The 27,573-nt window shown below is 45.2% G+C and overlaps 1 protein-coding gene, 1 long non-coding RNA gene and 1 pseudogene across 2 annotated transcripts; 1 reads left to right on the forward strand and 2 right to left on the reverse strand.

Moving 5' to 3' along the window:
- Window positions 1-948: 948 nt before the first annotated feature.
- On the reverse strand, window positions 949-15,369 carry LOC134548833 (cell surface glycoprotein CD200 receptor 1-B-like; annotated as a pseudogene).
- A 450-nt stretch (window positions 15,370-15,819) lies between these two features.
- Window positions 15,820-18,045, forward strand: LOC134548521 (TRPM8 channel-associated factor 2-like). The gene is made up of 2 exons (XM_063393423.1): window positions 15,820-15,889; window positions 17,359-18,045. Exons 1-2 carry the CDS (start codon window positions 15,820-15,822, stop codon window positions 17,808-17,810), a joined length of 522 nt encoding a protein of 173 aa, XP_063249493.1. The 3' UTR covers window positions 17,811-18,045.
- A 1,410-nt stretch (window positions 18,046-19,455) lies between these two features.
- Window positions 19,456-20,506, reverse strand: LOC134548566 (uncharacterized). Its single transcript, XR_010079808.1, has 2 exons — window positions 20,092-20,506; window positions 19,456-19,664 (listed from the first exon to the last, which is right to left on the reverse strand). It is a non-coding gene; the product is annotated as an uncharacterized LOC134548566 (long non-coding RNA).
- Window positions 20,507-27,573: the final 7,067 nt, after the last annotated feature.

Genomic DNA, 27,573 nt, shown 5'->3' on the forward strand with positions numbered 1-27,573 from the left:
GCAATGATCCAGCTTCTGAAAAAGACACAGATTGCTGTAACTGTCCACAAAAACAATCCATGCTCACTTACCACACTGAGAAACACCAGCCCAGGAACCCAAGTTTAGACCTGACTGGGCAGATCCTTAAGCAACAAGAAATCTTCCCTCTATTTCAGAGGCTTCAAGTCACAAGTGACCCCTCAACAGCACCTTGGACTAAGGCACTGCTGCGGATTTCACTTGAGCTACAAAACACTTTTCCTTTCTAGCATCATTTCAAACCTATTTGCACTACTTCCAAGCTGTCACTTATTTCTCCCAGAGGTTTTACATGTAAAAAGTGCTTCTTCCTCCCCACAGCAGACATGATGGTGCTGCACACAGCTCTGAGAGCGACCCACCACTGACATTCAACACCACAGGGAAGATTTGCTTGTCCACCAAGCCTGGAAACCAGCCTGGCCTCTGTAGGCCCTGTTCCTTAAGGCAGAGAGCCATTCTTCATGCTTTTCTGACTGACATGAAAGGCTGGAGTGATGTCAGCAGACATCCATGTCTACTTACAAGTGATAAAGTGCAATTAAAAGGCACTGGGTGATGCTCATGCCTAAGAACACTTATGGAGCAGAGATGACCCTGCAGAAACAAGCAGGAAAAGCCTCTTCAAAACACACATTTCAGTGGAGTTACTGCTGCATTAGTGTTTGAAAGGTCTGACAGACCTGACCAATGAAAACTGAAATTACCAACCAGTCTGTGGAGGTTTTTTAGCTTGAGAACATGAAGATAAGAAGAAATAAATGGTGTGGTTAGGGTTGTCTTTTTTTTTCTTTGTTTTAAACAAGCCCACCACCTGCACTTTATACAACTTGATACTTCTGTCCTCAGTAAAGCCATGTTGTGATGTCAGCTTCTCAGAAACTGGTCAACTAACATTTACCCAAATAACCACAGAAATCCTTCAGGTAAGTATTTGCGTATTTGTACATTTACTTTAAAGAATGTCCAAAAATTGTCCATTGCTGTTTCTCATTCCCGTATCCAGTATAATATCAAATTGGTTTTATTTTCCATCCATTATCAATGCAAACAGAAAGATTAATTGAAAAAGAAATAAGTTAAAAATTCAAAAATAAACAAATATGTCAAATACTAGATCATCATCTGTCATGTGCAACCATCTACCCAGAAAACAAAACAAAACCACCAAAAAACCCTAAAACTCTCTTATTTCTGCATTTCTGTTAGATGTATTGCTTTGACATTCTGTGTTTTGAGGTCCCCCGTGTCACTTTCCAACACAAAACTTTAAAGATAATCCAGTTGAAAAATGGAAAGAAAAGTGCTATATTTTCACCAGCAGTCTTTTACTCTGGCACAGAAATATGTCCATCACTTGAGGACAGCCAGCACATACATCAGAGTCCACTTTCAAACAAAACTCAGGTATTTTCCTAATTCAATCTTTAAAAGCTCCAGCTTCTTCTAGAGCTGTACTGACATTTAGAGAAAGAGAAAAAAAAACTTACTAAAACGGGCCTTTCTGCCCCACCACCATCAGGTCAGGAAAGACAGAGGTTTTTGTGGGTAAGGTCTTAAGAGCTGAAGTGCAAGTTTGAGTACCTGAGTATCATTAGCTGAGCTGACTACTTGTGCCTGCACTGTTATAAGCACACATAAGCAGTTCTTGGGCTGTAATTCTCATAAATATGCTCTGGAAAGTCAGGAGGCTTGACTGCTTCTCTTCTCGCAGGTGAAGGTGGGAGCTTGTAGGTTTTAGTCTGCAAAAGGAAGAAAAACATTTACCATTGTATTGTAGAATTTTGTGGGACCCTCATTCCCACAGGTCCCCAACAAAAAGCAAGGAAGAAACCTGGTAGGTAACATTACTGCAAAAGAATGTGATTTCTCTGAGCTCTCTGAGCAAAAGGTTGGAGCACAGAGGGTGAAATATGAACTGGCAGACAGATGCAAGAAGAGCCTTCACAAAGCCTCAGCAGGACAGCCTTTGAAATTTTTTTCTTAATACGATCGAAAACAAACTTTGAGATGTTGGTATCTACAGTAAAATAGATGAAAATGAACAATACTAGCTTCTCTGAAAACAAAACACCAAAAACAAAAGCAAAACAGACAGACCACAAACAATGCAATTTAGGCACCTAAAATCATTGGAAGCCTTTGATCTCTACAACTCCCCCTCTCAGCAATGAAATTGTCCTGAATGCCACACAAGAGCATGCCAGGAAATGAATCATTCTAACTTCAGAGCACTCTGACTTGTTTGCAACAAACAAGGTTACACGACCATTAATTAAATCATGAGCAGAAAACAAAATAGGAAATAATTGGTCTTTCCATGTGCGTTAAGTGAGGCAGAAGCCCTGAGGAGAAGCAGCATGTTTTCCTTTTGTTAAACACATATCACAACACACTGGAATTAGAAAGTAAGTAAAAGTTGTGGTGGCAGATTTATCACTGCTGTTTCCTGGCTTTCAAGTATATGAACTGCCACATAAAAAATAAAGTTGCATAGCTGTGTTTGTCTCCAATATAGTGAAACAAAGTGGACCTTTTTCACTTACTGTGAAAGGCATGTCTGGTTCCATCTAATCTTTAATTAGGCAGGCTTCTGCCATTAAGAATAAAGATTCTTAAGTAAAAATCTGAGTAAAGACTACTCTGTGAGGCAGAAATATGAAAATATTGAGCTTTGGGAGAGTTAAAATTCAGCATTGTAAATGATGTAACTTATAGACAGGAAATGCACTACACCACTCTCTATCCAGTGCTTAAACAATTGCTCAAATACTCTGATTATACATGAAGATAGGGCCATCCAAACAACAGACGTTCTCACAGAAGCTGTGTTCCTCATTCCCCTCTCCAAGGGCTCACAGAGGTAAATGGGAGGTTTGTCAGAGCAGACAGATTGCAAAGAAATTACAAGTTTTAGTGAAGAATACACCAAAACCTGCAAAGCACACACACAGGCACAAAGGCCACTTACTGTAAAGCGTTCTGCCGGGCCACGTGCCCATTTACGTAACCAGCGAGCTGAAAGGAGGATGTCAGGAGGTTAAAATGGTTTGATGGTGCAGGGTACACAGCTGTTGTGACTGGGGTTCTGCTCTAGCTGCCTCCAGCTCTTGAAAGACTTTCTTCAAAATATGGTAACCCTCATATGTTAAGTTCTTATTTTTTTACATCTTACTCTTTAACACGCTCTTGTTGTGTTTTTCTTTTCCCTTCATTGAAACTTTTGCTGAGTGTCCTGGTTTCTACTGGGGCAGAGTTCATTTTCCTCTCAGTAGCTGTGTTTTGCATTTAGTATGAGAAATTAAACAAATCAGCTATCTAATATGCCAATGCACAATTATCTGAAAGATATCAAAGTATGTACATTTGGCCTATTCTTACACTTGCTCAAGGGAAAACTTATCACTGCTCATGGAAACAGAGATCATTTGTGTTTAGTCATTAGTTTATGAACTGTCATTCTTAAGTACAGAATTTTGTGCCAGTAAATGCAGAACAAACAAAATAATTCTAAAAACTCCAAGCCTGCCCTATTCTCAGAAAGAACCCTTTTCATCCTGAATAAATCTCTGACATGTCTGTAATGCATTAATACCACGATACCTACGGCTCTTTCAAAACTCCAGACTTATTTTAAATTGCCCCCCTTATTTTATTACGACTTCTCCAAAAGGACAATGCATCTATGAACATTTCCCTCAGCCCTTGCCTCCCACCTGAGTCTCAGCAATAAAGTGCATGTCCTTGTGCCTGCACAGAGCCAGCAATGGGACTGTAATATATTTCAGGTTCACCAAAGGACTCACCTCTGCACCTGAAAAGCAAGCATAAAGTCACAGCAGTGACAGCACTGACACCTGCAGCTGCTCCTATCAGGATGTAGAGAAGTCCATGGGAAGTGTCTGAGCAATAAGAAAAGAGAGCAAGTTACAGAGCTAGATGTCAGTATCCATGGATTTGTGATGTTACTGCCTACCTTAACTGGAGGAAAAGCTAATCCTCTGCTTCCAAACAAAGCAGAGAGAAATAGATGAGATGTCTGGATGCCAACCAGCAATAAGAAGCTGCCTCACACCCCCAGTCATTTGTGTGTATAAACACATTTTCATTTTTAACTCACCTGCCTTTACAGTCTCATTTTCTTCAAGTACTACTAGCCCTGAATGACTGAGCAGCCATCCCTGCAAAATGCTGTTACTAATGACTGGTTTATGCTGATTTCTGTTCTTCATGCCTCTACTAGCAGAGATACTTTGGTGATATGAGCACTTATGTAGCTGTTCTTACAAATCTTACTGCAATAGACTTCCAACAAGTCCAGCACAGCCAGAGGAGAAGCTGAATTTTAACCTTTAGTACCTCTGGAACTCTTACAAGTCACAGACAGACATTGTGCAAGGAAATTTTCTCCAGACCATGACTACTGTGGAAAAGCTGGACAAAACATTGTGGGGAAGGTGCTTTTTGATTCGTTCTTGTTTCTCACTATCCTACTCTGATTTGAATGGCAAGAAATTACTTTCTCTCAAGTCTCTTTTGCCTGTGACAGTAATTGGTGAATGATTTCTCCCTGTCTTCACCTTGACCCACGAGCTGTCCATTGTATTTTTCTCCATGTCTTGTTGAAAGTGGGGGGGCAATAAAGCAGCTTGGAGGGCACCTGGCAGCCAGCCAAGGTGAGCCCACTGAAAGCAAAATAAGGAATTCTTGTACAACAGAACAAGAATTGAAAGAAAAACACGCTGACAGCTTCTCCCTACAGTACCACAAAGCATTTGGTTTCAGGATTATTAATTTATCTCTCAACATGCGCTAGGACTTCACCTTATAACCATGCCAACCTCATTCCAGGGCCCTGACATTTAGTGGGAACAACTACACAGAACAGCAGAGAGGGCAGAAAGGCGCCCAAGGCACGATAAAAAGCAATCACCAAATAACATTATTTACATCTCAGGTCCATGACCAGAGTCTGGTTCGTGGCTGGGTGGGTGACCAGGCAGGTGACAGAGGGAAATGAGCTGTTGGCCCGGCCCAGGTAGCTCACTCTGGTCACTTTTCCATTGGGGTGATGGAATTCTTCCTCAGAGCTGTGACTGCTTGCAGGGATCCAGGAGATGTCAGCAGGTGGCTTTCCTGCAGATGCCTGACAGACAGCCACCCTGCTCTTGTCCTGGGTCAGAGCCACCGTAGGAGGGACTGCAGAAGAAATTTTTAAAAACCACAACTGTTATTTCTATTAATATTTTACAATTCTCTTTCATTTTTAGTATAAAATCACCAACGGAGAAAGTGACAAATAGGTGGTATTTTTTTTTAGTTGTATGACCAATTCTTGAGATTTTAAAATAACTTGAGATATTAGCACATCTTTAAGGAAAAACAATACATCAAAAAGTCCAAGGTGGACATATCAAAAATTAGCTGGCTGCATCTAAACTACTGCTTCCTCCTGTTTTCCAAAAGATAACAGATTAACAGGAGATGGGATGATAGAGAGGGATGGATTAAATAAAGATTTACCACTTGACTGATGAAAAGGCAGATTGCTGAAACTTCAGGTACAATATTTAGGAGTTTGAATATGCAGAATCAAAAATCTGATTGCAGGGAACTAAAAAAAGGAATTGGGCAAAATTGTTCTGCTTCAAGTCCAACTCATATTCTGCATTCAGCAAAACGGGGAAAGGCTTGCACAAAACTTGTGTCTTTATCAGAAAGGCAAGATTCTGCAGGGAACAACAAAAAAAACCCAAAACCCCAAACCAAAACAAACTAATAAAAGAACCCAATCAAAAAAAAAATCAAGTGACTAAAATTAGTAATAGCAATCACAGAGTTGAAAATTCATTTCTCATCATTTTTAGTTATATTGAGATGATTTAACTAATATAGCCAAATCACAAAGTCCTCCTGTGGTTTATTTGGGTTTTTTTTCAATTTATGGAAACCTAGATATATTTTACCTGACTATATGAAAAAGGTGATTTGATGTATTCATTATGCTTCCTAATATTCTTTTGTTCCTGCCTATGTTGCAGATAGACTAAATTAATTTTTATTTTAGTGATGCAGTCTTACCTATCACAGTCAGAGAAGTGAAAAAATTAAAATTCCCTTCACTGTTGGCAATTTCACAGGTGTAGTTCCCCTCATCCCCAAGGTTCACAGGGTAAATACGAAGCGCAGGGTCACTGACAGGTGAATATTTCCACGTGATCCTCTCACTGCAGTTCTTCCTGCTTGTCTCATTGTGATCCCTACTCTAGGACAGGAGGCAAATGCTGGAACTCATCTTCCATGTCACCAGCACCAAAGTCACCTTGGAGACGTTGGGGCAGCTCAGCACAGCTTCATGGCCAGCCTCTACACTCATGTTGTGAGCTGCATAAGATGAAAAATGACATTTAGAAGATGCTACAGCCATTGTACAAGCACAGGAAACTCTTGGCTTCATCACACTTAAAAATATACTTCGTGACTGCACTGGCAACCTTGGGGCACATATTAGTATTCAGCTTCCTGATCCACCTTCCTGAAGTTTGGAAGTGCAGTGGAGATGGTGCCTTTTTGCTGTGGACAATGATGCTGACTTGAGCTTCAAGTCCTCCACCTTTATTTTAGGCAACAAATTTCTGTCACTTTAATATAGGCTTTGAAAAATTGATGGGGCAGGTAAAATCCTCTCTTAAGGGAAAGGAAACTGCTTTTAAAAAATTTATTGTGTTCCTGAATTAAGTGCCTTGCTTCAAGTGCCAGTAAAACCTGGGACAGCTGTGGAACACACACCTATGGCACAGTTAAAACCAACATCACTTGGAGCAGCAGTTTAGTAAGAGACATGTGGATCCCTTTTATTCCAGAAATCATAGCTCTCCTGCCTTTGTCCCAGCTGAACAGATGTGTCTTTAGATGACCGGTTTTGGATTCCTATCAGATTTATCATTCTGTGCCATTCTGCAAGGCACTCAATTATTTTGCCAGCTGAGGTGACATTACTCTTTCCATTCCCACTAAACAATAGGCAAACTTTGCTCTGGTGTACTATGAAGTTTCAGTGTCCTGGAAAGTCAGAAATTCAGAGGACCAAACAACGTTACATGTAGTTTTGGATCTTTCTCACCTTCAACCAGATTGATTGGCAAGAAAAGGAGCACAGCCAGAGCTGCCCATTTCCGAACCATCTTCAGCAGAAGGAATCAGCACTGCAGAAAATGAAGGCAAAGAAAAAGGCATGTAGTCACAAATTGTTGTGCTCATCCCTTCAAAGAGAACTTGCAGTTCTCCCTGTTTCCTTTGAAAGCAGGAGCCCTAAACAAGACCATGTCAAGTGTCGTTCTTATATTTAAGAACATAAGGCAAAAACAGAGTTGAAAATAAAAAAAATTAAAAAGAAAATAAAGACACAACATTTAAAACAAAACAAAAAATAACAACAAAAGTGCTACTGTTTTACAAACAGGGTTTTTTTAATCCTCTGGTACCACTCAGGGTCTAGATTTCATCAGCTGTTTGGCAAAGAAATTATTCCTGGCCTTTGCATGCTTTTAATTTCTTGAAGAGCAACTTCCCTTTTGGAGCAGGACAAAAAGAGCAACCCTCCTATTGCAAGGGATCAAAACTATATGAGTTTGCTTCTTGCATTCATAGGCAGGGTGAACTAAAGAGGCATCTAGTAACTCCTGCTGTTGTACAACTATGTAAACCTTTTAACAAACCATGTCTTATAAATGCTGCCATTTCTATCTCTTTAATAATTTACTGTCTGAATCAGGCACCCACAGCTAGAGGTGATCAGAAAATTGTGCTCTCATCCCATGGGAAATACTGACACGATGTTTTCATTCCCAAGGCAAAACTCAAGATGCAGCAGACAAGCAAACATCTCTGTGCAACAGCTGATTCAGAAATGTCATATCTGCAGTAACAAGACTTTCCTTGTGGGTTGTTTGGATCACGCACTGTTCACTCCCTGATTCAAACACAACCAAGTTCCCCGGTGTTGCAGCCATGAGGCCTGGTAGGCCTCCCTGGCGGGCAGTCGCCTAAGGGCAGAAATGCCTAGTCATGGTGACTAGGCCAAAATAACCCTTCTCCCGCACTTGGACCCCCTCTTATCTCCCTGTAAGACAATAGGTCACTTTCTACCCCGACTCATACTGTTGGACCCCTTCTCAAAACCTCGGTACCCTATAAAAACCCCACTTTTCCCCCAGCTCAGTGGAAGAGCTGTCCCTGGAACCCTTCACGGAAGAAGCTAATAAAGGATCATCTGTGAACTTCATACGGGACTTCTCCTCTCTCTCCCTGTGTCTGCCAAGGCACCTTAGCAAGCTTATGAGCTGAGAATCACTGTAAAAGAGCTGATCACTGCTAAGAGCTGAATATCACTGTAACTAAGCTTGCTAAGTGTTGCCTGTGCCTGGGAGCTTTGCCGGAGTTGCTTGGGCAGGGGGGTACGTAGGTGCAACAACCAAGGCAGCTGAGACCGACTGAAGCTACCGGGAGAAAAACAAAACCCCAGCATGTGCTGGGAAGAGAAGGAAAGGCAGCCAGGGTTCACTCTGCACCCAGAGACCTGAATGCTCATCTAGTACCAACTGCTGTGAGAGTAACAGGCTTCAACTATGCAGCATTAAAGATTTCATTTTAAATGTGAAACCAACCACGTGAGGATGCCTGGTGCACAGGAGAGAAGCCACAACACTGCCACACATGTGGCACAGGAAGAGCAAACGCTGCCACAGTCACATGCCAAATGCAAGGGATGGTGTTTTCCCTAACACAAGTGCATATTCAAGTCACTGAATCACAGAACGGTTTGGGTTGGAAAGGACCTTAAAGATCTTCCAGTTCCAACCCCCTGCCATGGATACTTCCACCAGGCCAGGTTGCTCAGAGCTCCATCCGGCCTGACCCTGAACACCTTCCAGGGATGAAGCATCCACAGCTTTTCTGGGCAACCTGTTCCAGTGCCTCGCCACCCTCAATAGAACTGCTTTCCTCAAAGACTTGTTTTGTGCACAACTCTAACACGGAATTGTGGTACATCTGGATGAAAAGCTTTCATTACAACCCAGTAAAAATGCCAATACAACCACATTGATCTATATTCTGCTACTAACGTGCAATCAGTAATGCAATTCTTACATTAAAAAGTCTCAAATTTCATTTTCATTCACATAAAATCTTTGACATAAAGGAAATGTTTTGTTTCATTTTATTCAGTGCTGTCAGAAGTTTTGGGGATTTTTTTTCTTTGCACTTGGATACATTATGCATGCAAAAGTTGCTTTCAATCAAAAAAGTTTGAAACTTTAAAAGCTGAATTTTTTTTAACCAAAAAGTGAAAAATATACATTTTGACCAGACTCATGTACTGAACTTGACCCAATTTGCAAAGAATTTCTCAGTCTCTTTCAAGAGCAAAGTAAAACAAAAAACAACAAACCTTCTATAAATTCTATCAGCAAATTCAGTATTCACCAATTTTGATGGGTCTATAAATATTCATAACAGAATATTGTCATATTGGAACTTGTCCCAGAGAAGTATCTTTTCTTTTAAATGCATATGAATCTCATGTATGGGGTTTATTTCCTCAAAAGAACAGGCATTAATTATTAAAAATGGGACCTTACAGAAAGACGAGAGTATATGACTCAGTTTAAATATTCATGTGTGAAATGCAGAATTAAATCTGCAATTTTTAAAATTCACAACCCCTGAACAGCTGTGCTTCTGAGCGAGAAGGAACTCTCAAAATCCAAAAAGGACCAACCAAGCAGAGATGAAGCAGACCCATTTAAAAGTGGCAAAGGAATACTTGTGTTCTCTGTTGTGGCTCTCCTCGTGTTACTGCCTTTGATGGAATCTCAATGCCTCAACAGCTGCATTAAAATAAATTAAAATTTTTACTCAGCCTCGGTGGCGGTGGCTGCACAAGACTGGGCGATACACGTGTCACTCTTCCAGCCGGGGAACGGCACCGCTCCTGCTCGGATTCATCCCAAGGAGTGCTGAGGCTGGGGGAGATTCACTCTCTTACCAGGCTCAAGAGGAGCCCTCCTCAGCCCAGGAGGGAGCAGCAGCAGATCCAGCATGCTCTGGTGTTCTGATTCTCCTTCTGGGGCGAGCAGGGAGACGTCGGCACACAGCCGCTCCCACGGGGATCCCAGTCCTGATGCTGATTCTGAGGCAGTTCCTGCACACCACGGGACTGCAGGCACGTAGCTGCCAAAGTGGGAAATATCTCAGTTTAGGAGATTCCATCCCAGGTAGTCCCTGTGTTCGGCCGTATGGTTCACTCGTTTCTTTCCATTGTTGCATCTGAGACCTTAACACGCAGCTGCTTTTTCTCATGTAGATAGATGCTCCTCCCTGAAAGAGATGAGTCTAAAAACCCCTCTGGTGGTGCGCTGCCCTGAAGAGGATGTGGCAGAGTGAAATCATAAAAATAAATGCAACATAAAATAAATGCAAGGTCCAGCATGAATTAAATATTTGCTAACACAACCTGAAAGAGGAGAAGGTCAGGTATCCATCAGTGCGTCAGTTGTCACCACAATTTTTAAAGGATAACCAGTATGTCACAGAACCATTCCCGTGTTTAATTCAGCAAAATACGGTTCTGTTCTGAAGTGAAAACACATTTTAATGGGAACTAAAGACCCTGTCTTAGAAGTCTGTTTTCTGTGAGACGTGTCTGTGGGCAAGGAAAGGCTGGAAGGGATGGCAAGAAGAGGAAGCAGTGGCACACATCTGTATCATCTCTCCTGCTTTCCCTAATAAGGATAAGGTAACTGCTCTGCAAATCAAGGCTATGTTATTTAAAATCCAAACCCACACTTCTGGCAGTCAGAGCAGCAGTGGCGTCTTTCATGCAGTATTTGATGTTCCTACCTCATCACCAAGTCCACCCAGCACCCAACTCAAAAGCCTGCAGCTTTTCTGAAGTGAGAGGTGCTGGTTATACTGCATTTTCAACATCCCCAGGTCAGCCTCTTCTGCTCCCATTTCTCCCCAGCACTTCTTGCTCAATCCCAAAACTGCAGCAGACAAATCTATCTACCACATATGTTCATGGTCTTAACTGCTTTAACTCCTGCCCCTTGTGGGCCTGCTGCTTTTTGCTGCAGATTTCTCAGGAAAAAAACTGGGAATTAGCAACCCACAAGTGCAATTACTGCTTTCACGGCTGTGGATAACCAGAGAAGTCGTCTTCCATACAAGTATTCACAGATGAACAGAGAGGAGATGGTTTATAGCTTGATGTTTTACTTCTAAAACACTCTGCTAAGCATCAGGACATATCTCAGGCTCCCCAAAAGAAAGTTTCTTCCCCGTCTTTCAGTCAGAGGTACAGGCCTTCTGCTCCACAGCCAAACATGATGGAATTGCACCACACATCCCAAACTGCACATAAAGCTACAAACCTCAAGTAATTCCTGCTATGAAAAGAACAGAAATAGCAGAAGACCTGGAGTAGAGCAGAACTAAAACCCCAGGCAGTCCTTCCTCACTGTCAGTCAGTCTTACCTGTAGCGTTGCTAACCATGGTTTAGGCAGTGCTAAGCAGGGGCAGAGATGCAGCACTTACCCAACATCCCTCCTTCAGCTCCTCACTGCTCCTCCTCCTTCACTTCAGGGAACATCGTTTTCTCTGAAATCTACAGCTTCCCCATTCCGTGGAAGTTGTGAAGATCCTGCAAGAAGCCCCAGGAACCCTCATCAGCTAGCTGAGAGACAGCTTCTCCACTCTCATTGGAGTCATTGCAGGGAAGAAGATATGTATTTTACTTATTTATATATTTAAGAAAGGCAAAAGAATTGTTGCCTGTGTTTATAGAGTAGCTAGATCAACACTTACAAATATGGAATACATACTGCTATTGTGTGGCAAAGGAGGAATAGTTTTCTTTCATTTCCTTTCTGTGGGGTTTTTTTACAAGTGGAATAAATTGGTTGTGTAACAAAATGTACCTAAAATAGAAACCCACATCTATATGGGAAAAAACTACACATCCCACCTCTCAAATGCCAAGTCAAGTCATGACACCAGGGTCAGGATGCCATTTATCACTGCCTACACTCTTTTGGTGCAGTGTAAAACACCAAAGGGGATGCTTATCCTTTTTCCTTCCTCACCATATAGGTTTCTTTGGTGCCATAGACTCCCTCTCTCATGAGCCAGTGAGCACCTAGAGCTCTGTGTCAGTGGTCTAGAAAAATTCTCTCTGGTGGTTTCCAGTAAAACTTCTCACCTCATCTCTTTTCTGGTTACCAGCACTTCTGGCAGATTTTAAGCTCCATTTGAAGCAGGATGATGCAGGAGAGTGGAGCTGCTGGCAGGAGTCCTACAACACGTCCTTATTCAGGCTTCTGCTAAGCAAACCTCTTCCCATATTCTGTAGGCCAGTGGTCTGCAGGTGAAAAACACAGAATAAATTCAGGTCATGTCCCACAAGTGTTAATGCTGCCATGGCACTGTGGGCATTTCTGATAAAAGATTTTCATTTTCTCATCTTCCCAGAGTGGCTTAAGGCACACTTACAGAGGGGAAGCTCCTGAGGATGGGGTGGCAGAGCTTCTCCAGGCTGGGAGAACATCCATGTCATTGTCTCCTGATTCAATGTCCAGAGGCTCTGTGTGAAAATTTGAGGCGCAGCACTATAAAAGAAATGAGAAAAAGGGAAGATTGAAAAAAAGTCAACTAGCACACAGAAGCAGAAGTGTCAGAGACTCAGGAAGCCTCTAGCTCACTCCCACATGGACTTTGCTGAATGCATTCATGCCACAGACCACAGATGTTTTTGTCACCCCTACCCTCAGGCTTGTGTAGGCTATGTATGGCATATGGCTGTGTCTGTGCACAGCTAGGGGCTCACTTAAAACACATGAAAAAAACCTGTCTTCATTTGCTGAAAGTGTCTGTGCTGTGGCCATGTCTGTGTGCATTGCTACATACATTAATATTTTTAAAAATCATTATATACAGGTACAACTGTATGCACACACTTGGAGCTGCTGCACTCAGCCCTCTGACACAGCAGGAAAAGTTAACTGGCTTGCTTGCAAAGTCTCCATGCCTAAAAATACGAGTTTTGCACGTTGCTTCCACATGGCTTGTTGTCAGAGCTAGTTTATGGCTTTTGTAATGAGAGAGTCTCTGGCAAAATGATTTTTAAAATGCATCCAAAGGGATAAACTACAGGCAACCTTGAACTATACAGGCTTCCAACAAACCACTTTGAAGAGGATGATCTTCCCCAAATAAGGTAATTCCTCATGTAAAAGAAGATGACCTATGGACAAGTGATGGCATTTTATATAGGGGGTACCTGCAATTGAACAATGAGGAAAACAACCTCACTCAAAGTCGAGAATCAGTGAGTCCAGCACCTCTACTCCATCAGGGTTACATGTGCTGCAAAACTTCTCCAAAGTAGTTTTAATGCAGTTAGCAAAGGCATACGGAACATATGGGGTGAAGGATCCTTGCTGAATGCATACCTGGACAGTTAGCTTGAAAATCATTTTCACTGAAAACAATATTTTGATCTGGAAGCTTTGGACTAACAATCTATATTTCTTTATAGGCTCTGGAAACATGTATTGCACAATCTACTCAAAGTTTTCTTTTGCTTGTTTACACAGGGCAGTTCTGAGATGAATAAGAACTTTCATTCTTTTCTGTGAAGCAGGGAGATGGCATTGCCCTGGCATGGGATGAGAAACAGGCACTACAGATTTCTGAGCTGGTCCTGAAAGAAAACCCAGCTCTGGCTCTACTGTTGTCAAGGACAAGGAGAGGTCATACTGACTTGTGCAAGAGATTTTTATTGGGGAAAATCAGTGTTTTCTAACTACTGAAGGACATTCACAGAACACCTTCCCCACTCTCCTTGGGCCACACTGTGATTTAAAAATGCTCGTTAGGCCTTGGCCTTGATGAGCTGCATCAGAAACCAGAAACACTGTCTGTTCCCAGGAACTAGTGCTGTCTAATAAGCTTTTGGTTTTTAACAAACAGCTTTGGAAATTTATTTTTCTTGCCCAAATAACAACCTGAGTTTAGGCCTAAGTCATTGGTCAAGTCTGGGCCTAAGTTTGGCAAGGCAGACCTCTCTGAACATTGGGAGGGTCTTCCTTATTCCGTTTATCCTTATCTTTTCCCATCTTTCCCCTTCTTCCTTCCCCAACCTCAGTATAGATCATTTCTGTTGATTTTAGTTTTAGATTGATTACATTTCAGCATGATTTTTCTGTGCTTTAACCATCTAGTAAGCAGTAGAATGAGCTTTGCCAATGCATTTTGTGCTTTCACTTAATATTAAACCTGCTTTTGCCAATTCCTTTGATTCTTTGAGCCACATAAAACACTCATTTTTGACAAAAAATTAGCATTTTCTTCTTACGCAAGGCTACTCATGTCACAGAATTCCTAGTCTTGATTATGTGTCTTCTGTAGCAGTACCCACCTCTATAACAACTGTTGTTCCTGACAGACAGAATGCACAGGTGTATGGAGCTGGAATTCCACTGGGTGTGTTCATGTTTCCAGTTACCCTGGATATGCACGGACACTCTCTCCCTCAAGGTAAAGCATCCCTCTGGTGTCCTATTGATTTATTAAAATATGAATATCGATCTAATATCAGTATCCAACTGTGACAGACAAAAGACTCTCTAACAGTTCAAGTTAGAAAGTGTATGCTTATTGCGACGCCTAAGGCGCACTGCAAAGATCACAGGTAATTATAAAGTCTTTCATTTACAAAAATGTTGAATACGCAAAATACAAATGCATATTCATACCCCTGTCACTTCCTCTTCTCCGCTTTGTATGCTAATTGACAAAAAGGCTATTAAGCATGCGTAGTTTGTTCCCTGAAATGGGTCGGTGGTCCTTTTGTGAGGAGTGGTCACCAAAAGGAGGAAGTAAAACAAGTCTTCCTCGTTCTAAACTTTCAACCTTTTCAATGCAGATGTGATTAATGGCTGGTAGAACTCCCTGTTTCCTGTTTTCCAGGACTATTTCAGTGGGTTTCTGGAAACAGGATGTCTGGTGTTGTATTGATTAGTTTCTCTGTTTGACAAGCAATGAGTTATTAAATCCGGGGTAGCTTATCTTAAATCCGGTTTCTTCTAGCCATCCTCTAACTTTTAACTGTTTTCAGCAAAGCTTATGTATTCATTTCAACTAAATCAGCAACACCTATTGTTAACTGTAACCTTAGCTTTTCTAGTGTCTCAGTACCCCGCCTCCGCTTGCCCGTTCTCCCTGCTGCCCTGCACACCCCAGCACCCCGACCTGCCCTCTGTCGTGCCTCACCCACCCCGACCACCCCGTCTGCCCCCTCCATCCTCCCCTCTCCTTCTTTCCCCCGCAGCTGCGGGGCTCGGGGTGCCGGCCAATAAAGCCCACAGCGCCGGAGCCGGCACCCCCCGCCCTCCCTGGAAGCCCCACACGGGGACAGCCCCGCCCGGCGGGTGTCCCCACACCGGTCAAACACACGGCCCGACACCGCCGGGGCTCCGGCTCTCCCTACATCACACTGAGGTGTCCCGGGGGGGTCGGGGCGGGGGTTAGGGGGTCCCCTCCTTAGGAGGGGGTACCGGGGTGAGGGGCTCGGGTAGGGCCCCCTCTGGAGGGGGGGTCCGGGGTGGAGAGGGCTCTACCCCCCTTCAGTCCCCACCCCCGGATCCCCTCCTCCGGACGGGGTCCAACCCGGCCCCCTCTCCGGCCAGAAAGAAGGAGAATACGAGGAGGGAGGAAGGAGGGGTAGAGGGGGAAATATGAAAGGGAGCCGAAACCCGTGCTGTCCCGGGCTGCGGAGTCCGGACGACGACTCCCAACCACAACGTGGTCAGACTCAGAGAATGGCGGAGCAGGCAACTACCGCGGCTTAAATAACCTCGGCCCCGCCCCGCGCAGGCGCGCTGGCTCCCCGCACGCCTGAGCCGGGGCCGGGACCCTCCCATGAAGCCCCGCCCCCGGTACCGCCCCAGTCACGCCCAGGACCGCCCAGCCCCGCCCCCTCCTCGCACCTAAGCCCCGCCCCCGGTACCGCCCCCAGTCACGCCCGGGACCGCCCAGCCCCGCCCCCTGCCTCGCGCCTAAGCCCCGCCCCCGGTACCGCCCCCAGTCACGCCCGGGACCGCCTCTGTGCGATCGTCTGCGACTCCAGCTGCTCCCACGGGCTTTTCAACCCCTGCAGCTGGAATGACCTTCCCGGTTCTAAGCACGACAAAGATAACGGGAGAGCTCTCTGCATCAGGCAGTGGAGCCTCTCTGCAATGTCCCAAAGGTGCAGCAGTGCCCAGCAGCTCTGGCTGGAATTTGAGGCGTCCCAGCGTAGCCCCTCCCTAGTGTTCCCCTGGAGCTGACACTTCCCACCCTCCCTGACCAGGGTTTGGGGGTCCCAGCACAGGCCCCTGGCACATCCCGCTGCTTCTTCAAGTCCTGTTGAACCAGGAGGATTTTTGGGGGGTACAAGCACCCAAAGCCAGCAGAACTGGCCTAAACCCCTTTTTGGGGAAATCTCTCTTCTTTCTTCTTCACCAAATTCCCACTGTCAAAACCCAGCCTGAGGCTCAGCTCCCCATCCCCTCAGTCTCTCCAAGGAACTGGGCTTGGATTTCCCAATCCAGCAGAGTGGGAATGCTGCTGTCCTTACTGTGTGTCCAAATTGCAGTAATTGCTTAAGAAATAATTGAAAGACATTAAAGGAATGAAGAGAAAATAAATCAGAGCTGCCAGCCCCAAGGGCCATCCAAGGGATGCTCAAACCCCTTATCAATGATATGCTTTAATTAAACAACTCAAGCAAAGTAACATCACATTGATACAGTAAGATTCTTTTTCATTGACTTATAGATAATATTGCAGAAAGCAAAACCCTTCTAAACCTGGAAACTCTGTTAAGAGATATGCAGGGCACAGCTGCAGAGAGAGTTGTGGGATTCAGGGGAAAAAACCCAAAGTTTTCAGTCTTTACCGTCTTCCACTGGGTTGTCATTGACAGCAAACACGGCTTCAGCCTCGGGAAGACACGGAGAGTCAGAGATTTTGCAGATCCTGGTCACCCCTCTGCCTTTCAGCAGGCACAGTCTGCAAGGAGAGAGAAGAAAATGGGTCAGAATGGACAGCCTACTTCCAGAAAATCATCCCAATTCAGAAAGCATTAAGCAGAGCTGTAACAATCTCCCCAAGGTCCATTTCCCTGCCCACTGAGGGCTCTAAGTTGAAGCACAGGCTGGACCTGCTGTGGGCAGACTTGCAAAGCCCACAAGTAAAAGCTACTGGGCCAATTCCATGAAACATTCCAAAATCAGGCTCCTGGGTCGTTTCCCATGAAGGAATCCTGAAGAGCCCCAAGTTCTCCCAGTTCCTCAGAAATGCCTTGGAGTGGCTCAAGCCTTGCCCCGAGGCCCTGGTTGGGGTTCATCCTCGGCTGGATTCCCTGTCCCAGGTGCTGCTCGGGGCTGGCACCCGAGTGCAGGTGGGAGCGGGGCCCAGCCCATCCATGGGGGTGTTCTGTATGGACGCCTACGACAGCTCCCAGGCCAAAGGCATCGTGGACTTTGTCAAAGGGGGTGGGGGGCTGCTTGTTGGAGGCCAAGCCTGGTACTGGGCCAGTCAGCACGGCAAGGAGAAGGTGCTGTTCGAATTCCCTGGGAACCAGGTGACCAGCGTGGCTGGCGTGTACTTCACAGGAAACACCGTGGAAAAAGGCATCTTCAAAGTGGCCAAGAAGATTCCCAAGATCCCATTAGTTGTTCCGTGAGTATCTGAACTGCTCTCTCTTTAAACCACCAGTGAGGTTATGCAAGTGAGTTGTTTGTAGAAGATTTGGGAGGTCAGAGGTGAGGGTGATGGTGAATACTGGTTCTTTCATAACCAGGATGGAATTGTTGCCTTCCAACTTAAAGGGGACCTTCCCATTCTTTGGAATTGGAAAGAATGCTGTTTCCAACTGCTTCCAGGGAAGTAGGACCAGGTCCAGGGAATCCATTCTAAGAGAAAGAGAGGAGCCATCTTTTAGAGCAGCCTGCCTGGTCAAGTTTACCTGAGTGAAAAGCAGCGAAACAGGGACAAGAGGAGGAACTCCTCTCCCCACACATCTCTACATTTAGGGCAACTTTCCCACAGCTGCAAACCAGGCTGGAGATGAAGCAGCAGGCCAGCCCTCTGGGCCAGGCTCTGTCTGACAGCTGCTAAACCTGTTTAGCCTGTCCCTTGCAGGAATTTGCTTCTGCCGGTAAGCCCCTGGAGCTGGCAAGAGGCTGGGTGCCTCCTCCCTTCTCAGCTTCTGACACAGGCTGTGGGCAAGAAATCTCACTGCTCCCAGTTTGTTTGGGATTCCAGCCTGGCTCTTTGGGTTCTGGATTATCAGGTGTAAAACTCAGAGCTGTTTTGACTCATATTGCACAATTGACATTGTGCAATATGGAGTTATAATAATATAATATAATATAATATAATATAATATAATATAATATAATATAATATAATATAATATAATATAATATAATATAATATAATATAATATAATATAATATAATATAATATAATATAATATAATATAATATAATATAATATAATATAATATAATATAATATAATATAATATAATATAATATAATATAATATAATATAATATAATATAATATAATATGTGCAATATGAAGTTATACTATATATGTGCAATATGGACTTATAATATATATGGTGCATTGGAGCCCTGGATGTTGTCCTGCTGTCTTCCTCCCCTTGCCAGTGACTATGCCAGGCTCTTTCTCCTGCCACACTCTGCTAAGTTACATAAGGCACAGCAGGTTCTCCAAAGAGCATTAGTGCTGCTGCACTTCCTCTGTGTGACAGCTTCATTTCACGGTAGTGACAGCCACAGCAATTACAGTCAAACGCCCTGCAAGTCTTTCCTTCACAGCCTTTTCCTTGTGGATATAGAATGCTAAATTTCTCATATTTTCTAACTATTAATTTGATAATTTTCATTGTTTTCAGATAAAGGTGGTAGAGAGGTCTGCTGTTTAATTCAGTGAAATGCTTAGGGCACAGCTAACAAATCGGGTTGCTTAATTAAAGTTTGCTGGTTGCTTCTTGTTACCACCTGCACTGCACAGGCATGTTCCCACTGCTTCATGCACATGGCATGGAAGAGGGAGAGGGGTTAGGGTTAGTTAGGGTTAGGGTTAGGGTTAGGGTTAGGGTTAGGGTTAGGGTTAGGGTTAGGGTTAGGGTTAGGGTTAGGGTTAGGTTTAGGCTTAGGCTTAGGCTTAGGCTTAGGCTTAGGTTTAGGCTTAGGCTTAGGCTTAGGCTTAGGTTTAGGCTTAGGCTTAGCCTTAGGCTTAGGCTTAGGTTTCGGGTTAGTCTTAGGGTTCACAGGTGAGAAAACAGAGAAAACAATGGTATGGGAAAGGGAAATAATTTTATTTAGATTGTAAAAGACTTTGGATGAGGGAACCAGGGCGTGAATCTCCTGTGCCCAGACATGCTCTCCTGGGTACTGTGTGCTTTAAACTGACAGTTATTGCAGGGAATCTGGTCATCTCCATCATTTCTGCTGATTCTCCTCCTCCTCACGGCACCTCCTAATACTAAGCATGGGTTTATAGTGCCTAAATGGAGGTAGAAAAGTACAACTTTGGAATACCATGTTGCAGCAACAGCATGTAGCTCTGTACAGAACCAATTAGAAGCTAAAATGTGAACTGCATGTTTATGGATTGTGTTGATATAGTATTTTCATTTTCTGGGTGTTCCTGTGTAAACTACCTCTACCATACAAGTTCCTAGTAGACTTCCTGGAGTTTCTGGCACTCTCCCTCTTCAAATAAACTGTTAATGGGAAAGTGAATACCTTTATTTCCCTGTTTTCCTCCATTGTGCATAGCAGAATTTGTTGAAACAGCCACTTTGTCTCCATAATCATGGTGTACTTGTCACTTCTATTTATATGTGTAAATAGTGTGATAACAAAGCTAAACAAGAATACAAACAAAACAACAAACAAGCCAAATCCCCAAAAAAGTTGTATCCACAAACCTGACTCTTTGTTTGGAGTTCCTGCTAGACAACAACAACAAAAAATGCTCTGGGGGGTTGGTACAGCTGTTCCTTATTGCTGAACTTTACTGTAATGGATGTTGTTCTTCTGTCCACCAGACAGCAGTGTCTTGGAGATGAAGCCCTGTGCCACCTACGAGCTGTTAGTGGATGGTGTGGGGCCATGGGACTTCACTGGAGGTTTTGTTGCCTGTGAGCTGCTCCTTGTTGGAGAGGACGCCTACCCTGTGCTCCTGAGCGCTAAGAAGCAGGTGCTGATTGCTGTTTCCCAGTATGGGAAGGGCCGGATGCTGGTCGTTTCCGATGAAGGAATCCTGAAGAGCCCCAAGTTCTCCCAGTTCCTCAGAAATGCCTTGGAGTGGCTCAAGCCTTGCCATGAGGCCCTGGTTGGGGTTCATCCTCGGCTGGATTCCCATGGTCAAGTGAGATTAGTTTCCCATGGAAAAGGGCCACCGTTCGTGTCCACCACCCTCATCCGGTCACCTCGGCTTCAGCCTGCAAAAATGCCGTGGCATTCAAGATTTCTCCCAGATGCAAGATGCCACATTTTGGAACTCGGGCTGCTTTTGGAGTTCCAAATGTCTCCCACAATCTGACAGCAGAAACATGACTAGGTGAGTTTAGTTTCCCATGGAAAAGGGCCACCGTTCGTGTCCACCACCCTCATCCTGCCCAATCCTGCCCTACTGGCTTCTGCCTGCAAAAATGCCGTGGCATTCAAGATTTCTCCCAGATGCAAGATGCCACATTTTGGAACTCGGGCTGCTTTTGGAGTGCCAAATGTCTCCCACAATCTGACATCAGGCACATGGCCAGGTGAGTTTAGTTTCCCATGGAAAAGGGCCACCGTTCATGTCCACCACCCTCATCCTGCCCTACACTGCCCTATCGTCTTCTGCCTGCAAAAATGCCGTGGCATTCAAGATTTCTCCCAGATGCAAGATGCCACATTTTGGAACTCGGGCTGCTTTTGGAGTGCCAAATGTCTCCCACAATCTGACATCAGGAACATGGCCAGGTGAGTTTAGTTTCCCATGGAAAAGGGCCACCGTTCGTCTCCCACAATCTGACACCAGGAACACGGCCTGGTGAGTTAAGTTTCCCATGGAAAAGGGCCACCATTCATGTCCACCACCCTCAACCGGCCACTTCAGCTTCTGCCTGCAAAAATGCCGTGGCATTCAAGATTTCTCCCAGATGCAAGATGCCACATTTTGGAACTCGGGCTGCTTTTGGAGTGCCAAATGTCTCCCACAATCTGACATCAGGAACATGGCCAGGTGAGTTTAGTTTCCCATGGAAAAGGGCCACCGTTCATGTCCACCACCCTCATCCTGCCCAATCCTGCCCTATCGGCTTCTGCCGGCAAAAATGCTGTGGCATTCAAGATTTCTCCCAGATGCAAGATGCCACATTTTGGAACTCGGGCTGCTTTTGGAGTTCCAAATGTCTCCCACAATCTGACATCAGGAACATGGCCAGATGAGTTTAGTTTCCCATGGAAAAGGGCCACCGTTGGTGTCCACCACCCTCATCCTGCCCTACACTGCCCTATCGTCTTCTGCCTGCAAAAATGCCGTGGCATTCAAGATTCCTCCCAGATGCAAGATGCCACATTTTGGAACTCGGGCTGCTTTTGGAGTGCCAAATGTCTCCCACAATCTGACACCAGGAACATGGCCAGGTGAGTTTAGTTTCCCATGGAAAAGGGCCACCGTTCATGTCCACCAACCTCATCCTGAGCAATCCTGCCCCATCGTCTTCTGCCTGCAAAAATGCCGTGGCATTCAAGATTTCTCCCAGATGCAAGATGCCACATTTTGGAACTCGGGCTTCTTTTTGAGTGCCAAATGTCTCCCACAATCTGACATCAGGCACATGGCCAGGTGAGTTTAGTTTCCCATGGAAAAGGGCCACCGTTCATGTCCACCACCCTCATCCAGCCACCTCGGCTTAGGCCTGCAAAAATGCCGTGGCATTCAAGATTTCTCCCAGATGCAAGATGCCACATTTTGGAACTCGGGCTGCTTTTGGAGTGCCAAATGTCTCCCACAATCTGACACCAGGAACATGGCCAGGTGAGTTTAGATTCCCATGGAAAAGGGCCACCGTTCATGTCCACCACCCTCATCCGGCCACCTCGGCTTCTGCCTGCAAAAATGCTGTGGCATTCAAGATTTCTCCCAGATGCAAGATGCCACATTTTGGAACTCGGGCTGCTTTTGGAGTGCCAAATGTCTCCCACAATCTGACATCAGGAACATGGCCAGGTGAGTTTAGTTTCCCATGGAAAAGGGCCACCGTTCGTGTCCACCACCCTCATCCTGCGCAATCCTGCCCCATCGGCTTCTGCCTGCAAAAATGCCGTGGCATTCAAGATTTCTCCCAGATGCAAGATGCCACATTTTGGAACTCGGGCTGCTTTTGGAGTTCCAAATGTCTCCCACAATCTGACATCAGGAACATGGCCAGGTGAGTTTAGTTTCCCATGGAAAAGGGCCACCGTTCATGTCCACCACCCTCATCCGGCCACTTCAGCTTCTGCCTGCAAAAATGCCGTGGCATTCAAGATTTCTCCCAGATGCAAGATGCCACATTTTGGAACGCGGGCTGCTTTTGGAGTGCCAAATGTCTCCCACAATCTGACACCAGGAACATGGCCAGGTGAGTTTAGTTTCCCATGGAAAAGGGCCACCGTTCATGTCCACCACCCTCATCCTGTGAGATCCTGCCCCATCGGCTTCTGCCTGCAAAAATGCCGTGGCATTCAAGATTTCTCCCAGATGCAAGATGCCACATTTTGGAACTCAGGCTGCTTTTGGAGTGCCAAATGTCTCCCACAATCTGACACCAGGAACATGGCTAGGTGATGTTGTCGAACCCTGGAAAGACTGGGGACTAGAGTAACGTGAGACCAAACCAGTATGGTTTCCAGCACGAACTCCGCTTTATTCCGCGAGATGGCCGGTTAAGTACAGAGCAGATAGTTTACAGTAGCAGGTGCATTGTGATAGGCGGTGAACATACAGAAGTATGTAAGCAATCTAGGATTAAGGTGGCTACGGAGATCTAGTGCCATTACCTCCATGCTGCGAGTGGCCATACCTTAACACATACCTAGCAGGAGATAAGTTTATCTGCTACTACGTATGCGGAACGTTCTGCGGCCTACTAGGCCCAGGCCTGAGGCCTAGTTTGGCCTAGTCTGGAATAGCTCAAATGGTATCTGTGAGCATATCATGCCCACGATACCTGAGAAACTCGGCCACAGTTCCCCCTTTTTCTTTTTGGGCTATCCAAACTGACGTTAAGGCACGGTCAGCTAATTTGCGCATGCATTGTATCAAGCAAGGCACTATTGTCAAAACTACTATGACAGCAATAAAGATCATTATACCAAAACGAATTAAATCCACAATCCACCCAGTGAGATTCCAAGACTTCAGCTAATTGTCAAACGGAGTGTTCTCAACTACAAGATGTTTCATGTTGTCCCTCAACTGCGCTAACTGCTGATGTATCGACCGTGAGTGGTCTGATAAATTCATGCAGCACATGCCTTCAAACTCTTCGCATCCATGCCCCTGAGCCAAAAGAAGGAAGTCAATCGCGGCTCGGTTCTGGAGCACTGAATGGCGAATGCCACTAACATCTTCAGCAAGCTCACTCAACAACTTCGTCGTTATGTTAATCTGTTTTCCTGTCCAGCAGGCTAAATGTTTCAGTTGTGTGAGGGCTTGTGCTGAAGCAACTCCTGGGGCAAAAATGGATGCTGAGATCACGGCTGGAGGCTGCCATAGGGTAACTTGATCTTTGCAGTTGGGACCTAGTTGAGACATACTGCGCTTGACTCGTTGAGCCTTTCTTGGCAAGCCTAGAACCTGGTGAATACTAGGTGCGAACAGAGTTAGTTTACCAAAATAACACGGTCCTCCGACACTGTTTGGAGGTACTGTGGACCATGCTCTATCTCCGCAAACTAAAAAAATTCCTGGTGGCAATCTCTTAGCAGCTGTTGTCAATTGCGTGACAGATCTGACCCAACTATTACAATACTCAGAGTAATTGTAATACAATGGTGAATGAGGGGACAGCCACGTAGCGTGGCCTTTCAATTGCTGCTCATCTATGATTAATAGACTAGAATTCACTGCAAAGCGCCCAAAGACAAGACAATAGTTTCCTGGCACAGAACCTAAGAGATCAAGCTCCTGAGGTTCTGGACCAGCAGTTCGAAGGTTTCGTGCTATGGCAGCAGCTTGTGGCCCTAAAGCACGTTTTGGGTCAATGCTGACAGGGGTTAAAGACTTGAACTCTGCCATGGAGGTCAGTGGAACTCCAGTCAAGCAGGTTCTAAAAGGATTGGATGGCGTCGCTAGAGATAGACAAAAGGAATCCTGTTTAGTTTGTTTGGCCCAAGTAACCCACATGTTCTCCCTTGTGTCAATGTCAAACATCCCTGCTCTTATTTTTACTACCACACTGATTAAAACCAACACCCTCATGCTTAACATTTCACCCATTGTTAAAAGCACACAGTGTAGCACACAGGCTATCAACCTAAAACCCTAACCAATAACTTATCGTGCCTCTAAGTGTCACACAACAACAGTGCAATGATATAGTATTAAAACAGTCAATTTTCAGCACTCTCCGCGTCTTCTTGAGGTGCTTCAGGTAAGTCGTCGCTGTCTCTGTGAGTGTCACCGCCGGTTGGTATCTTTTCTTGTGGACACGCACGGGTAAAGCGACTCGGCACCCAGACAGGTCCTGCTTCTCCTGCAGAAACACACATATAACCGCGACCATTAAACAAGACTGGACTGGGTCCCTGCCATTCACCCGTTCGCATGTCCTTATGATATACGTAAAGTCCTGGAATTGCTTGTGGTCTCCCTTCTTTCACAGCCTGGTGGTGGATGACAACTGCAGGCTCTTCTCGCCCTTCTGCTAGGCATAAGTAATTTAAAGTGAACAGTACTTTAGATAAACGATTGGTCACATCTAGGTCATTGCCTTGCTTCTGTTTTGCGAGATACTCTTTCAGCGTCCGATGAGCCCGTTCCACAATGGCTTGGCCAGTAGGAGAGTGAGGAATCCCGGTAGTATGTTTGACTCCCCACTTTTGCAGAAACCTAGCAACTCGTTGTCCCGCATAAGCTGGACCATTGTCAGTTTTGATTTCTGCAGGCACTCCCATCACTGAAAAGCAAACAGTCAAATGTCTCTCAACGTGCAGAGCTCTTTCCCCAGTTTGTGCTGTGGCCCAAATGAATTTGGAGTAGGTGTCAATAGTGACATGAACATATTTCAACCTTCCAAACTCTGGGATGTGTGTTACATCCATTTGCCACAGTTCCAGGGCTTTCATTCCTCGAGGATTCGTGCCTAGGCCAAGACCTGGCCCGTGATGACTGCATTGAGGGCAGGCACGCACAATCCCCTGTGCATCGTTCATAGATATTTGAAATTGACGACACAAAGCTCTAGCATTCTGATGGAAGTTCTCGTGGCTGTTGCGAGCTCTGACAAATTTGCTTTCGGGAGGGACATGGGCAACGCAACTGACTGCAGCATCTGCCCGTGCATTGCCTTCTCCCAAACCATTGTTGCACTGATGACTACGAATGTGCATCACGCAAAAGGCATGCTGACGCTGTTTGAGTATGCTCCTCAGTCGTAGAAATAGTTCTCCGAGGCGCTGATTCTGAGTGGTCTTAATGAGTGCATCTTCGATTCTTTGTACCACTCCAACCACATACAAAGAATCTGACACCACATTAAGAGGTTCCTTATTCCAGGTTTGCAAAGCCCAACACACTGCTCCCAGTTCCATGGTCTGCAAGCTGTCTCCGGCTTCACTGTGGATTAAATGCTGCTTCCATTCTCCTTGCTGTTTCCACACACACACAGCTCTTTGTGTCTTTCGGCCAGCATCTGTATAAACTGTTCTGCCGTCCACAGGTGTCATGGAACACAAAGGCTTCTCCAGCCACTGATGGCGTACAATCAGAGTCCACATCGGACCCTTTGGCTGTCGGTTGTGAATCACACCTGTAAAACCCAACAATGCTTCTTGCAGCTCCACAGAATGTCTCAGTTTCCAGTCCAGATCTTCATTTCTGATCGGAACACTGATATCTGCCGGTTCTTCCCCATCGATCTCTAAAATCCTATCTCTCCCTTTCCTGATGAGCATGGCAAGGGCTTCTGTTCTTGTCATAACACGACTCTTCGGCTGCACCGGCAAGAACACCCATTCAATCACCCCAGCTGTCGATTTTAACCCAGACTGGTGTTCCCCCTTTTTCTTTTGCCATTGAAAGATGATGGCAAACGGACAGGCATCTGCGTTGGAGAGGAACAGTGACAGTGGCAGGTGTTCTATGCGGCGAATGCTCCAACCCCGTTGCTGCTTCTCTGACACCTTAACTAAGGCTTGTTGCTGTTCAGGGGTACATTGTCGAAGGCTACTGGCATCATTACCGTGTAGCCATGGTAGAAACGGTTGCAAGTCCTCATTGGTGATTCCTACAATGGGACGAACCCATTGCAGGTCTCCAAAAAGTCTCTGAGCATCATATAACGTTGAAATGTCGGTATGTAAAGTAATTTTCTGTGGCCGGATTTGTGCATTCGTGATCAGCCATCCTAAGTACTTCCACGGGGCTGATCGTTGTATTTTTTCCGGGGCCACAGTCAGACCACGATGTTTTAATTGCGTGATCAGCCAGTCCAAGTCCTCTGTGGGCAGAGGCTCCTTAGTAGCAACAAGGATGTCATCGACGTAGTGATAAATCATTGCATTGAAAAAACGCTGACGAATCGGCTGCAAAGCCCAATTGACGAATATCTGGCACATGGTAGGCGAGGTACGACTTCCCTGAGGAAGAGTTACCCATTCATACCGTTGTGCTGGCGCTGCTCTGTTAATAGATGGCACAGTGAAGGCAAAGCGCTGAGTATCTTGAGGGTGGAGTGGGATCGTGAAAAAACAATCCTTCAAATCGATGATCACAATGTCCCAACCTTGAGGAATCATGGTCGGTGCTGGCAAGCCTGGTTGCAGAGCACCCATCGCTTGCATCTGCTCATTAACCTTACGAAGGTCATGTAGCAGTCTCCATTTCCCTGATTTTTTAGGGATGACAAAAATCGGTGTGTTCCATGGACTCACTGAGGGTCGAATGTGACCTGCTTCTAATTGTTCCTGCACCAATTGCTTGGTAATTCGCAGCCTCTTCTCTGTCATTGGCCACTGCTCAACCCACACAGGGGTATCAGTTAACCAGGTGATTTTTAAAATGGGTGGCTGCTCTGCAGTGGCCACTAAGGAAAATGCCGGTCAGTAGTCAAAACCATCCCTATTTGGGAAAGCACATCTCTTCCTAGCAGCCCCAGAATCTCTTCATGCATTGGCACAACATATAGATGAGCCACAACCACTTGTCCATCTTCAAA

The sequence above is a fragment of the Prinia subflava genome, chromosome 3, assembly GCF_021018805.1.
Source record: "Prinia subflava isolate CZ2003 ecotype Zambia chromosome 3, Cam_Psub_1.2, whole genome shotgun sequence".
Classification (NCBI taxonomy): Eukaryota; Metazoa; Chordata; class Aves; order Passeriformes; family Cisticolidae; genus Prinia; species Prinia subflava.